Source organism: Myxocyprinus asiaticus, chromosome 32 (assembly GCF_019703515.2).
Source record: "Myxocyprinus asiaticus isolate MX2 ecotype Aquarium Trade chromosome 32, UBuf_Myxa_2, whole genome shotgun sequence".
In the NCBI taxonomy this organism is placed as follows: domain Eukaryota; kingdom Metazoa; phylum Chordata; class Actinopteri; order Cypriniformes; family Catostomidae; genus Myxocyprinus; species Myxocyprinus asiaticus.
The window spans coordinates 6,373,840-6,389,049 of record NC_059375.1 but is presented as its reverse complement, the minus strand read 5'-3'; the positions used below and the strand labels follow the sequence as shown (position 1 = coordinate 6,389,049).

Here is a 15,210-nt window from a genome sequence, read left to right as displayed (position 1 = left end):
GGCGGTTCTTAGGGGTCGGATCATACAGTATGCCTCATTCACCCAAAAATCCAAAGCACGAGAACTTGTGGAGTTGGAAGGGAATATTAAAAGTGCAGAGGCAGAGCTGAAGCGCAGAATGTCGTCTGATGGCCTCAGAGAATTGACTCGATTGAAAAAAAAAGATATAATGCTATTTTGTCGCAGAAAGTGGAGTTTTGGTTATTCAGGGCAAGACAGTCATATTTTGAGCTGGGGGACAAAGCAGGGAAGCTTTTGGCTAGATATATAAAGCAGAGAGAGTCTTTTTCTACCATTCCCTCAGTGAAATCTGCTGGTGGTGAAATTTTTACCTCGGCCACTGATATTAATAATGCTTTTAAAGAGTTCTATCTTGATCTTTATAGTTCTACGTCTTCATCTACTGATGAAGATATTAGAAACTTTGTGGAACCATTAGAACTTCCTAATCTGACGACTGAGCAAAAACATGAACTTGATTCTGAGATAACCTTGGAGGAACTTGACGAGGTATTTAAGACCTTACCTACAGGCAAATCTCCGGGGCCAGATGGTTTTTCTGCTGAATTTTTTAGATCTTATGCTACAAAACTGGCTCCACATTTATTAGAAGTTTATACGGAATCATTAAAGAATGGAAAGCTTCCTCCAACTATGACACAAGCCCGGATCAGTCTGATTCTTAAAAAGGACAAAGATCCAAGTGTGTGTAAAAGTTACCGTCCAATTTCCCTGATCCAGCTAGATGTAAAAATTTTGTCCAAAATTTTGGCTAATCATTTAAGTAAGATTATGACATCTCTTATACATATAGATCAGGTGGGGTTAATTCGGGGCCGCAGCTCTTCTTATAACATTAGGAGTTTCATTAATATTATTTGGTCAGTAGCAAATGATCAGTCTCTGGTCGCTGCCATTTCACTTGACGCCGAAAAGGTGTTTGATATGGTAGAATGGGATTATCTTTAAGATTTTAGAAATGTATGGGTTCGGAAGTACATTCATTGGTTGGATTAAGTTACTTTATAGACACCCTGTAGCAGCGGTACAAACAAACTGATTAATTTCAGATTATTTTACTCTGGATAGGAGCACTCGGCAGGGTTGCCCTCTTTCCCCATTATTGTTCTGTCTTGCCCTGGAACCATTAGCAGTCACGATAAGAAAGGAGGATGATTTTCCAGGGGTGGTGGCAGGCGGTGTGGTGCATAAGCTTCTGCTTTATGCAGATGATATTTTATTATTCGTCTCTGACCCCACTAGATCTATGCCTTGCCTCCACATAATTATTAAGTTCTCTGGTTACAAAGTCAACTGGTCTAAATCCGAAGCTTTAGCTCTGACTGCATACTGCCCAGTAACAGCCTTTCAGTGGCCCAAACAGGGCATTATGTATTTGGGTATTTTATTCCCAGCAAATTTGTCTGATTTAGTTCGAGCTAATTTTGACCCTTTAATTAAAAAGTTTTCAAGTGATGTGGACAGATGGGCTTCATTACATTTATCAATGATTGGGAAGATTAATGTTATTAAAATGAACTGTATTCCAAAATTCAACTACATGCTACAGTCACTCCCTATAGATGTCCCCCTCTCATATTTTAAGCAATTTGATAGAATTGCGAAGTCCTTCATTTGGAATGGTAAACATCCCAGACTACATTCCAACAAATTACATAGGCCGACTGACAAAGGTGGGTTAGGGTTACCCAAGATTTTGTTTTATTATTATGCATTCGGTCTCAGGCATTTGGCTCATTGGTCGCTTCCACCTGAGAGAGCCCCTTCCTGGTTTTCTATTGAACAGGAAGTCCTTGCCCCTATTTCAGCATTGCAAAGTCTTTCTATTAAACTAACTGGTGAAGTTAAGTCACACCCCGTTATTTCACATTTGCACATGATTTGGACAAGAGTGGCCAGAGTATTTAATTCGTACATTTATTTAAATGTTGCCTCGAGCATATGGCTGAACCCAAAATTATGTATCAATAAGTCCCCTTTCTGTTGGTCAGAGTGGATTGTGAGAGGGGTTGTTACACTCAGCGACCTGTATGAGAGTGGAGTGTTGAGATCTTTTGAAAATTTGGGTCATCATTTTGGGATTCCCAGATCTCAGTTTTATAGGTATTTACAGGTATTTACATCTGTATAGGCAGTGGTAGCTCAGCGGTTAAGGCTCTGGGTTACTGATCAGAAGGTCAGGGGTTCAAGCCCCAGCACCGCCAAGATGCCACTGTTGGGCCCTTGAGCAAGGCCCTTGACCCTATCTGCTCCAGGGGCGCTGTATCATGGCTGACCCTGCACTCTGACCCCAGCTGGGATATGTGAAAAAAGAAGAATTTCACTGTATATGTGCAAATGTATAATGTGTGATGAATAAAGAAAATTATTAATTAATTATTACAGCTGCGCCACATGCGCTGTACTATTTTTGGGAGTAGCACACACACCCCTAAAGCGGCAGATGCTTTGGGAGAGGTGATTACTGTTCTTGGAAAAGGCCATGAGGAATCAGTGTATTACTCCCTGCTGGTACGGAATCTGGGGGATGGAGCTTTAGCTTCTATCAAGAGATTATGGGAAAAAGATTTGAATTTGGTATTGGAGGAAGAAGTGTGGACTAGGATTATAAAAAATGTCAAGTCTGTATCTAGAGATGCAAGGGTTCGCCTTATGCAATTTAAGATTTTACATAGATTTTACTAGACCCCCTCTAGATTATATAGGCTTGGTCTTAAAGACACGCCCAACTGCTGGCATTGTCAATCAGAAGTTGGAGACACAACTCATGCCTTTTGGGGGTGTGTTAAGATTCAAGATTTTTTGATGAAGGTGCAGAGCTATTTGTTTGACGTTTTGGGCACTCAAGTTCTGCTTTGCCCCAGACTTTGTATTTTGGGCGACGGAGCGGACATAAATTTGGGGGACAAATTTATAAAAAATTGGGTTTTAACAAGTGTTATGATTGGCAGACAAGTCATTTTAAGGGGTTGGAAGTCTGACGGAGAGCCATCATTTCCAGAGTAGTGTACAGAGATGGGGAGGGTGGCAGCATTTGAAGAAGGGGTGTCTAGAGGATTGGGTAATTTGGACTTGTTTATGGGAAAGTTGGGCAAATATTTGGCATTTTTGGAGGGCTCTCGGGGAGGGACAGTGGAGAGAGAGATGTAGAGGTTATGTGTGTGATTTATTATATTTTATTTTTTAATATATGTTTTTGTGTCTATAATTATGTGGGACCACTGGGATGTTGTTATGGGTAGGGTTGGGGGGTGGGGGGTTGTAGTAACTGACGTGGTTAAGTATTGATTCTCTTTGTATATGTTCTTGCTTTTATGTGTTAATATAGGAATCAATTAAAAAAAAATTAAAAAATGACATTGCTTGAAGACATGATTTTGAATCTGAAATTATCACAAAGTTTCTCTGTTGCATAGTCTTTATGCAGTGCCAAGATGATAGCGTTTGCCTCTGCTGTAAAAAATGAGCTGTGATTGGGGATGGATATTCCTTTTTTTTGATACATGATCCTCAGATTTTGATCCATCTGTATATACAGGTGCATCTCAATAAATTAGAATGTCGTGGAAAAGTTAATTTATTTCAGTAATTCAACTCAAATTGTGAAACTCGTGTATTAAATAAATTCAATGCACACAGACTGAAGTAGTTTAAGTCTTTGGTTCTTTTAATTGTGATGATTTTGGCTCACATTTAACAAAAACCCACCAATTCACTATCTCAAAAAATTAGAATATGGTGACATGCCAATCAGCTAATCAACTCAAAACACCTGCAAAGGTTTCCTGAGCCTTCAAAATGGTCTCTCAATTTGGTTCACTAGGCTACACAATCATGGGGAAGACTGCTGATCTGACAGTTGTCCAGAAGACAATCATTGACACCCTTCACAAGGAGGGTAAGCCACAAACATTCATTGCCAAAGAAGCTGGCTGTTCACAGAGTGCTGTATCCAAGCATGCTAACAGAAAGTTGAGTGGAAGGAAAAAGTGTGGAAGAAAAAGATGCACAACCAACCGAGAGAACCGCAGCCTTATGATTGTCAAGCAAAATCGATTCAAGAATTTGGGTGAACTTCACAAGGAATGGACTGAGGCTGGGGTCAAGGCATCAAGAGCCACCACACACAGACATGTCAAGGAATTTGGCTACAGTTGTCGTATTCCACTCCTGAACCACAGACAACGTCAGAGGCGTCTTACCTGGGCTAAGGAGAAGAAGAACTGGACTGTTGCCCAGTGGTCCAAAGTCCTCTTTTCAGATGAGAGCAAGTTTTGTATTTCATTTGGAAACCAAGGTCCTAGAGTCTGGAGGAAGGGTGGAGAAGCTCATAGCCCAAGTTGCTTGAAGTCCAGTGTTAAGTTTCCACAGTCTGTGATGATTTGGGGTGCAATGTCATCTGCTGGTGTTGGTCCATTGTGTTTTTTGAAAACCAAAGTCACTGCACCCGTTTACCAAGAAATTTTGGAGCACTTCATGCTTCCTTCTGCTGACCAGCTTTTTAAAGATGCTGATTTCATTTTCCAGCAGGATTTGGCACCTGCCCACACTGCCAAAAGCACCAAAAGTTGGTTAAATGACCATGGTGTTGGTGTGCTTGACTGGCCAGCAAACTCACCAGACCTGAACCCCATAGAGAATCTATGGGGTATTGTCAAGAGGAAAATGAGAAACAAGAGACCAAAAAATGCAGATGAGCTGAAGGCCACTGTCAAAGAAACCTGGGCTTCCATACCAACTCAGCAGTGCCACAAACTGATCACCTCCATGCCACACCGAATTGAGGCAGTTATTAAAGCAAAAGGAGCCCCTACCAAGTATTGAGTACATATACAGTAAATGAACATACTTTCCAGAAGGCCAACAATTCACTAAAAATGTTTTTTTATTGGTCTTCTGATGTATTCTAATTTTTTGAGATAGTGAATTGGTGGGTTTTTGTTAAATGTGAGCCAAAATCATCACAATTAAAAGAATCAAAGACTTAAACTACTTCAGCCTGTGTGCACTGAATTTATTTAATACACGAGTTTCACAATTTGAGTTGAATTACTGAAATAAATTAACTTTTCCACGACATTCTAATTTATTGAGATGCACCTGTATAGGGATATGTGATGGAAATATTTCTCTAATGAAAAGGAGTTGTTGTTGAAAGTCATTTGGGTGGGTTTCAGATTTTTTGTTTCTTGTTAAGTCTAAGATTATTTTTGGTTTTTTAAAGTTCCAGGGGAGAATTTTACTGAAGTGTGTCTGTTCCAGTATGCTCAGATCTACTTTGAGATTTTGTAAATGTGGTTTGATCCGTTGTCCAAAAGGACGGATATGTCTTGGTTTTTGTTCGTATAGTCTTGAAGAAGGGGTTGAGAAAACAGGATGATAGGCTGGGTTTTCTTTGTTGGTCATCAGCTTTGTTGTAAACTGTAGGGCTAGTTTGAGGCGTCTGTTCTCCAGAGAAAGTTAATTTGCTTCTACATGCAAACTTTGAATTGCCGATGTCCTAAAGGCCCCTAAAGCCAGACGTATGCCTTGATAATGTACTATGTCCAAGAGTCAGATATATGATTTCCTGGCTGATTCATACACTATACTTCCATAATCCAGGCGTGATCAAATTAGTGCTCTGTAGAGATAACTTTCTGCACCCCATTTTGTTTTAGCTAAAACCTTTAAAATGTTCAAGGCTTTAAGACATTTATCTTTTAAAATCTTTATGTGAGGGATAAAATTCAGTTTACTGTCAAGAGTTACTCCAAGGAATTTGGTTTCCTTAACAACTCTGATATATTCACCATCCATGAATATCTCTGGGTCAAGATGAAGAGCGCGTAGCTGGCAAAAATGTATACAAACAGTTTTAGTCTTTGAAAACTTAAAACCATTTGATACTGACCAGGACTGCGTTTTGTTGTCAGCTGGATTTTCTGATCTATGTTACTCATGTATTTGTTTCTGTAGCAAATAACGATGTCATCAACATAAAGACTGCAATGGATACCCGACCCGATGGCTTTTGCAATGCCATTGATTTTTATACTAAAAAAGGGTAACTGATAAAATGCTTCCTTGTGGTACTCCTAGCTTTTGTTTATGAGGGTCAGATAGGGTATTACCTACTCTGACTTTAAAATGTCTGTTTGATAGAAAATTAGCAATAAAAATGGGTAAGTGTCCTCTAAAACTAAGTTGATATAAATCCTTTAAAATACCGAACTTCCAAGTGGTGTCATAAGCTTTCTCCAAGTCAAAAAAGACAGCCACTGCATGTTCTTTTCTGATCAAAGCATATCGTATGTAGCTTTCAAGGCTGATGAGGTGATCTACAGTACTTCTCCCTTTTCTGAAGCCACACTGAACTTTACTTATGAGATGTTGTGATTCCAGGATCCATACTAGTCGTTCATTAACCATTCTCTCCATGGTTTTACATAAGCAACTTGTCAGGGCTATTGGGCGGTAATTGTTGGGTTCATTACGATCTTTTCCTGTTTTTGGGATTGGAATGATTACCGCTTCTTTCCAAGAGAGTGGAATATTCCCTGATATCCAAATAGAGTTAAAAAGTTTTAAAAGTAGAGACAGGATAATACGAGGCAAAAAAAATTTTAAACTGAAAGTGTATATCATCTGGTCCAACTGCCGTATCAAGTGCTCTGTTTAAAGCTCGTATCAATTCTTCCATTGTGAACAGTTGATTATAGGGTTCCTTATTATTAGATGAAAAATATATACCTTTCTTTTCATCCTGTGCTCGAAAAACTTGGAAGGCATTAAGGCAATTGTCAATGGAGGAGTTCTTTTCAAAATGTTCTGCTAGGGTATTTGCAATCTCTTGTTTTGAAGTTAGAATAGAGTCTTGATATTTGATGTGCTGAATTTGAGCTCCATCATTCCTGCTCTTCATCCTTTGAATCAGATTCCAGACCTTTCTTGTTGAGGTACTTGATGTCAGACCAGATACAAATTGTCTCCAACTTTTCCTTTTAGCTTCATTTATTATTCTTCGAGCTTGTGCCCTAATTATTTTAACCTTAACAAGATTTTCATTTGTTGGCCTTCTGAAGAATAATCTTTCCGCTTTCTTCAGTTCTTTTACGTCTGTCTTGCATTTATCATCAAACCATGGCATCCGTTTGCATTTTGCGTTTGATTATGTTTTTGGAATGGTCTCCTTTGCTATGGAGATGAGTGTGCTGGTGAACTGTTTAGTAGCACCTGGATCATCTTCAGAGACTTCATTAAACCTTTCATAGCAAAGCGTTTGAAAATGATACCATTTTACTTTTTTAAACTGCCATCTTGGTATTCTTAGAGCTTCTTTTTTTCCTTTTAGGGTTAGTATTAATGGAAAGTAGTCACTACCACATAGGTCCTACCATACTTTCCATGAAAGGTCTAAAAATAATTCTGGTTCGCAAATTGTTAGGTCAATTGCCTGGGTGTAGGTAAGTTCTGGATCCATCATTTAGAAGACATAAGGCATGATTGTCTAGGAATTCTTCCATCCTCTTCCCCTTGGTGTCACAATGGGTATTTCCCCATAGAGTGTTGTGACTATTAAAGTCTCCCATGAGTATATATGGAGAAAGGAGTTGGGCTACTAGGCCATCCAGGTCCTTGTGTGTTACAGTAAGATTTGGAAGAATGTATATGGAACATATTGTAACAGTTCTCTGCAGGGTCAAACGCACTGCTGTTACCTGTAAATTAATGTTCACATTGATGTGACTATGAATCACATTGTTTCTGATCAAAATGGCTGTACCACCAGAAGTCTGTCTATTAGTAGGACCAAAAGTATTTAAAATTGTACAATTTTTAAAAGAGAAGGTAAAATCTGGTGATAGTTTTTTTCTCATGAAGACAAAAACCAAGGGGGCTGAGAATTGTAGCTAGGTGTTGCAACTCTGCAAAATTTGCCGAGTCCACGACAGTTCCATTGGATAAAAATATTTTCCATTCTCACATAGGAAGAATAGGAATATTTCCCCTGATTTTTCCTTTTGAGGATGGACTTCTACTCCGACTATCGCTTTCTTTCATTTCGACATCTTTTGTTTGTTTTGTCTTTGCTATTTCATCTTTTGCTTGCGAACAACTCAATCTTCTTGTATTTCTATTTGTAGTTTGATTTTCTATTGAGTTCTGATTAGACTGAGTATTGATTGAGGTAGATTCACTTTGGGTTCCTGTATTCTTGGTCCTTGGGAGAGATTTATTGCTGTTTACATTTTGAGGTTTATCTTTGTGCATCCAGGTGAAGTCTGTCTGGCATTCCGTGGTCTTCACAGATTTATTGACAACAGAAGCATATGTTTTACTAAGTGTAAAAGAAGGGACAGCATCTACCATTTTCCTTGCCTCTGGGTAGCTGATCTCCTTTGTGCATCTGATTCTCTGTATTTCCTTCTCCTTGATCCATGTAGGACATTCTTTTGATGCAGACGAATGGTCCACTGTACAATTACATCATTTTGGTGATTTCTGACAGCTCTCCATGTTGTGGTCTTCTTCACCACACTTGCAACAGATGCTTTTATTTTTGCAACTGTTTGACCCATGTCCATATTTTTGACATTTAAAACATCGTAATGGATTGGGCATGAATAAATCCACTGTGACACTGAGATATCCGATTTGAATTCTTTCTGGGGGAAGAGGCTTATTAAAAGTGAGGATGTATGTACCAATTTTGATAACTTGGTCCTCTCTTTTGATTATTATTCTTTTCACATTTACTACTCCTTGGGGTTTGAGCTCACAGGTAATTTTATCTTCATCTACATCATCCAATTCTTTGCACTCCTGATGCCTTTATTTGAACTCCAGCAGTAGTGTGGCTCATAGTAAATTCTCTGCATTTGCCTTTTTACAGCATTCCACTAGAATTTGTCCAGATTGTAACTTTTTCCATTCTTTCACTGTTCCTGCTATTCTTTTGATACCCTTGTGTATAGTAAATGGAGAAAGTTTAGTGATTGGCAAATCTGGCGATGCTGCTTTGAGGATTATAAACCTTGTCCACTCTTCACTATTTGGCACGAGTAAACATTTACTCTCTGAAATACAGTCCGTTTCCAAGTCTAAAAAACGCTTTTTGGAAGTGTTTTGAAGCCATATTTTAAGTTTTTTGTTTCATCATTCTTATTCCCCACCCACCTTGGAGCCCAAAAAAAAGGGATGCACAGCGCCGCGGAATTCCAGCAGAATATGCATCAGGGCTATAAGAATGATATACTCGAGCAGGTAGAGCAGATTGTAAACTGCTCTATCCACTCAGTTGACCCTTAGCCAACACCTACTGGGGATTCTGGAAAGTTAGCAGTTGTTGAGCTATCACAGAACTCTCAGAGCATGTCTTGACCAGCCGATTGACTGGAGTGAGCCATTCCAACCTCCCGTCTAGGTGAAGTATGAGCCAAAGTACAGTGCTGAAATAGTGGCAGCCGCAGCAAACCGTATTTCTCAGGCACCAGGATCTCTTCCTCCACCGACACGGGTTGCAACTTACGGCAAACAAGTCGCCCCTTTTTATTGCTCCTTGCGAACAGCATTGGGGTACTGAGGATCTATTTTACTCTGGATCCTTACAGAGATGAAGGATGGTATTAGCACATCTAGATGGAGAAGGCGTTTGCAAAAGGTATAATCAAGAAAGTTGCAACCCTCATGAGGGGGGCTCAAGGGTTGTTCTCTCTTGCCCAAGGAGAAGACCTAGCACTATGGAGGGAAGGAGCGTGCCACTGTTCCTTTCACGAGCTACCACCAAGAAGATGGGTCTCGTGCCGTGCCCGGGAGATTTAGGAGTAAAAACGGAATTAATTATATTGATTTTTTTCCTCACCCACATCTATCATATCGCTAGATAAGATATAGATTTAACCACTGGAGTTATATGGATTACTTTGATGTTTCCTTTATGTGATTTTTGGAGCTTCATAGGTCTGGCCACCATTCAGTTGCATAGTAAGGACACTGTAAGGCTGAGATATTTTTCTAAAAATCTCTGTTTGTGTTCTGCTGAAGAAAGAAAATCATATACATCTTGGATGGCATGAGGGTGAGTACGTGATAAGAGAATTTTCATTTTTGGGTGAACCATCCTTTAAATTAGTTTGCTCAAATCACATCAAAATAATGGATCATTTTCAATTTGCTGTCAAAGAACACATTAGATAGGTAAACAAATTATGAAATAAGAGTACAATGTAGACCATGAGACAGCTTTTTGATGCAGTGCTGAAATACTAGCATAACATGTTTGTTGGGAAAACTATGCAAATATGCAGAATATAACAACACGTAAAAGACAAATTTGTACCCACTCACCTCCATCTTACTCTTGTCCATACTGGACAGAGACACGTCCTCCATTTTCATTTGCAAAAGCTCCAGGACAATGCACTGCCCTCTACATGCTGTAGTGCAACATTCATCGGCTGAGGAGAGACTGCAACAACAACCCAAAGGAAGACAAATAGAGCCACAGGCAGGCATAAGACAGCAAAATATAATCACAGACGCTTTCGTAAAGGCGTACAAAACACGAGTCCTCGTAACTGACATCTGCATTTCATTATAATATTGAGAATAATCGCTTATATCCCCAATAAAACTGAGGTATGAAAATAACTGCAAGAATAATGCATGCATGATACGCAGTGACATTGCATCACATTTAATAACACCCATTTATTGCAATCATTCGAGTATCACAAATATAAAAGGTTTCGTGAGAATTTTCAGTTTTCCTATTAACAAAAGGTTAAAGATATCGAAAAACCTTGTCAATCGAAAATTAGCTAATCGCCGAATTACAAACAGCCCGCCTCGTTCTGATTAGCATTTTAGACTGAAATAACAAGTTATATCCAGTAGCTTGGATACAGTTAAACTAAAACGCTTTAATGCATTTAATGGCATAAGATGATAAACGACCAGGTTTGTTGTTGAACAGAATTGCTGCATAATCTCCGTTACAAAGACGTTCAAAAGTTAAGGATTGTGTCCATTGTATTCAATAGCTTGCACTGACATGGATTTGACTAGTAAGAAGTCATACCTATTAAACGCTAGATTGTGGCGTGATCGCCAGAATTAATCTATATTAAATGTTTATTACTGTCACTCACCAGCTCTGGGATGGAGATTGTTTGTCTGTTCACTGCACTGACTGTGCCTGCTCATCTGATCAAATGAATATATTGAAATTGCATAGGAACTGACCGGTTCTCTGTCGCATTAGTGGTTTGCGAATAAAAGGTAACATACCCAAAAGGTTCAAACATACATTTCCTTTCCGGTATTTCCGCGCATACAAAAACAAAGTTCCACATTCATAGTTAAATATGTTATTCCCGTCTGCAGACTGCCATTTCCCTTCACTCAGACCCGGCGAATCAATAAGCAGCAATCAATCCTGGATCACTCACGACTGAATCGCTTAGCCAAGTCTGACGGTACGTGTCAATGGGCGAATTCCAAACGGAAGTGAGCATCCCTATGCCCTACTCCCTCCGAAGGGCTGAGCTCTGGAAGTGGGAACTCTGGAGGGAGCATGGCACTTCCGTCTCATGTATGGCCGTTTGGAACTGCCTTGATGATGAAAGAGATACGTCACTCCCACTTTAGTCGCCTGAAACATTACCATGATGACGTAGCACAGCTTTTCTAACAACAGGAATCGCTTATTATTGTTAATTTGTTGCAAATAAATATACCTTTTGCAATAGTTTTTTTTTTTTTTTTTTCAAACATTACCTTTTGTATATTATTTAAAATGTCTTACTGTTGCTGTTTTAATAATAATATTATGATAATAAAAAATAATAATATATATGTACTTAAATGTAAATAAAATACATGAATGAATATTTCCCGCCGAAAGCTATTTGGTGCACGAGAGGTCTAAATAATAAATAAATAATAATAAACCATAGGGTTTAAACTAGCCTACAGTCAAAATCCGCACTCACATCACTGGATAGCAGCCGCTTTTGGGCATGTTTTCATATGTAAAGTGAGTATGTGTTGTCTATCATTATTTTCAGTACAGGAGCAATAATAGCATCGTATATATGTGCGATTACAGTTGAAAAGATGTCATCTTAATTATAGAATGCCCAAAGTAACAGTGCTGAATTATTATACTTTTGCTTAACCACGGGCCCAGATTAAGAACACACAGGGCCCTGAGGCTATAGCAATCCCAAGGGCCCCCCTCATGTCCTATCTTGTCAGCCTATCTCACACTATAAATTTTGCTACAGAATTATTATTATTTATTTTTTTTTACACAAAACTGCATTTCACACAAGCAGTGCTCATCAACCACACAACAGAGCAGTATTTAGTACACATAGTAAACATTCCAGACACATTTAGTACAACATAATTAAAATAACCCCAGAAATTAAATAATTGCAAACAGGGTTCTTAAAACATATGCTGCTTTAAGAAGTGCAGAGGGGATCTTACCATTAGATAGTCTTTTTCCCAGATTTAGAAGAGGAGAAATTGATTATATCATTAAAATCCATGGTTCTACAATGTCACATTCCAGGGACATTCGTGTCAGTCAGGTGGTTCAGTCTCTCCTGTACCACTGTTATCCACAATCGAATTTTAATTACAGATAATTATGAGAAGGAGTGCTCTCCTGAAGGGGCATGCTCCCCCAGTGATTTATTTATATATTTATTTGTTTTTTGGCAAAAACAACACAAACTGTTCAATTCTGGATGTTCACATAGGCAGAAAAAAATCAGATTTTTTGGATGCAGTTACTCAAATCTGTTTAGATTTTTTGTAGTCTGAACAGGACAATAACACATTAAATCAGAAAATTACATTCGTAGGTGGTTTGGAATCTGATTAAAATCAGATTTTTCTTAATGCGTCTCAGTCTGAACAGTCAGATTGGATTTCATGTGGGGTTTTTTCATAATTTGCTGTGCGCGACAGTTGTTATATGTCAGATTTTGTGACAAGAAAACAATGCGCTCTGAACGGCATTTATAATGCCTTCACAGGGCACATCAAATTTAATACAATAATGATGGCCACGCAGTAAGATCGTTACAAACAGAATTTTCAGATTAACAATTTTTTACTGATTCACATAAATGAACACAGAAAAACAAAACATATATACACAGAATCAGTCTTAACCCCCACTATTACCCCTCCCCCTCCCAATCCCCAAACCCACCCTGGCCCCAACAACATCCCAGTGGTCGCAAATGATATAGACACACACACGCACAAAAAAATAAATAAAAGAAATAAATAAACAAATATAATAACAATAATCACCCATCCAAAATATACCTGCCCCATTTCTCCACGAACATGCTGTACTTCCCCATTCTTCTAAATGACCCCTCCTCAAAGGCCGCCACCCTTCCCATCTCCGAGCACCACTCCTGAAAAGAGGGTGCTACAGCCGACCTCCAGCCCCTTAAAATGATCTGCCTTGCGATCATGACACTGGTTAAAACCCAACTCTTTAAGTGTCTATTTTCAATGTCAATGACTGCCTCATCACCCAAAATACAGAGACTGGGGCAAAATGATACCCGAGTGCCTAATACATCGCACACCAGACTCTTCAACCTTCAACCAAAACTCCTGGATTTCAACACACCCCCAAAAAACATGGGTTATGTCTCCATCCTCTGATTGGCATCGCCAGCAGGTGGGTGTGTCTTTAAGACCAAGCCTATACAATCAAGAGGGTGTCCAATAGAACCAATGTAAAATCTTGAAATTGCATAAGGTGCATTTTAGTAAGCTGCACTGGCCGATTGACAAAGGTGGGCTAGGCCTACCCAAGATTTTGTTTTATTATTATGTGTTCGGTCTCAGACATTTGGCTCATTGGTCGCTTCCACCTGAAAGGGCCCCTCCCTGGTTCTGCATTGAACAAGAAGTTTTTGCCCCTATTTTGCCATTGCAAAGCCTTTCTGTCAATCTAACCAGGGAAGTTAAATCACAACCCGTTATTTCACATTTGCACTCAGTATGGACAAAAGTGTCCAGAGTGTTTAATTCAGATATTTATCTAAATGTTGCCTCGAGCCTATGGTTAAACCCCAAACTATGCAATAATAAGTCCCCTTTTTGCTGGTCAGAGTGGATTGCGAGGGGGGTTAATACACTCGGTGATCTTTATGAGAGTGGTGTGATGAGACCCGTTGAAAATTTGGTTCAATATTTTGGGATCCCCAGATCTCAGTTTTTTAGATATTTCCAGCTACGCCACTTGCTCTGTACTATTTTTGGGAATGGCATACACCCCCCTAAAGCAGTACATACTCTAGGAGAGGTGATTTCTGCTTTTGGAAAAGGTCATGAGGCATCAGTGTATTACTCCCTGCTAATTCAGAGTCTGGGGGACGGAGTCTCAACCACTCTCAAGAGATTATGGGAGAAAGATTTAATGGGCTAGGATTTCAAAAAACATAAAAACTGCATCTAGAGATGCAAGGCTGCGCCTTATACAATTCAAGATTTTACATCGGTTCTATTGGACCCCTCTAAATTGTATAGGCTTGGTCTTAAAGACGCACCCACCTGCTGGCGATGCCAGTCAGAGGATGGCGATATAACCCATGTCATTTTGGGGGTGTGTTGAAATACAGAGGTTTTGGTTAAAGGTGCAGAGTCTGGTGTGCGATGTGATAGGCATTCAGGTATCATTCTGACCCAGACTCTGTATCTTGGGTGATGGGGCGGTCATTGACATTGAAAGTAGACACATAAAGAGTTGGGTCATAACCAGTGTCATGATCGCCAAGCAGATCATTTTGAGGGGTTGTAGGTTGGCTGGAGCACCCTCATTTCAGGAGTGGTGCTATGAGATGGGAAGGGTGGCGGCCTTTGAGGAAGTGACATTCAGAGGAACGGGGAGGTATAAGGTGCTCGTGGAGAAATGGGGCAGGTATTTGTCATTTGTGGATGTGTGATTATTGTTGTTGTGTTTATCTGTTTATTTATTTATTTTATTTTTTGTGCATGTGTGTGTCTATGTCATTTTGGACCACTGTTATGTTGTTAGGGTTAGGGTGGGATTGGGAGGGGTAATAGTTGGGGTTAAGTTTGATTCTATGTATATATGTTTTGTCTTATGAGTTACATATATGTGAATCAATAAAAATTGTTAATCAAAAAAAAAAAAAAAAAAAAAAA

General features: G+C 39.2%; 1 protein-coding gene across 9 annotated transcripts in view; it reads right to left on the bottom strand.

Annotated features, from left to right (window-relative positions):
• The window catches only part of LOC127422924 (ataxin-7-like protein 3), a 57,381-nt gene extending 45,780 nt beyond the window's left edge, over positions 1 to 11,601 (bottom strand). For all 9 annotated transcript variants that reach the window (XR_007894239.1, XM_051666782.1, XM_051666783.1 and 6 more), the window contains exons 1-2: positions 11,154 to 11,601; positions 10,351 to 10,471 (exon numbers count right to left, since the gene is read on the bottom strand). Coding sequence is in view for 8 of the 9 variants with exons in the window: in XM_051666782.1 (XP_051522742.1) it covers positions 10,351 to 10,401 (51 nt within the window). In the remaining variant the exon portion in view is untranslated. The remainder of the gene's footprint in view (positions 1 to 10,350; positions 10,472 to 11,153) is intronic.
• Between the last annotated feature and the right edge of the window lie 3,609 nt (positions 11,602 to 15,210).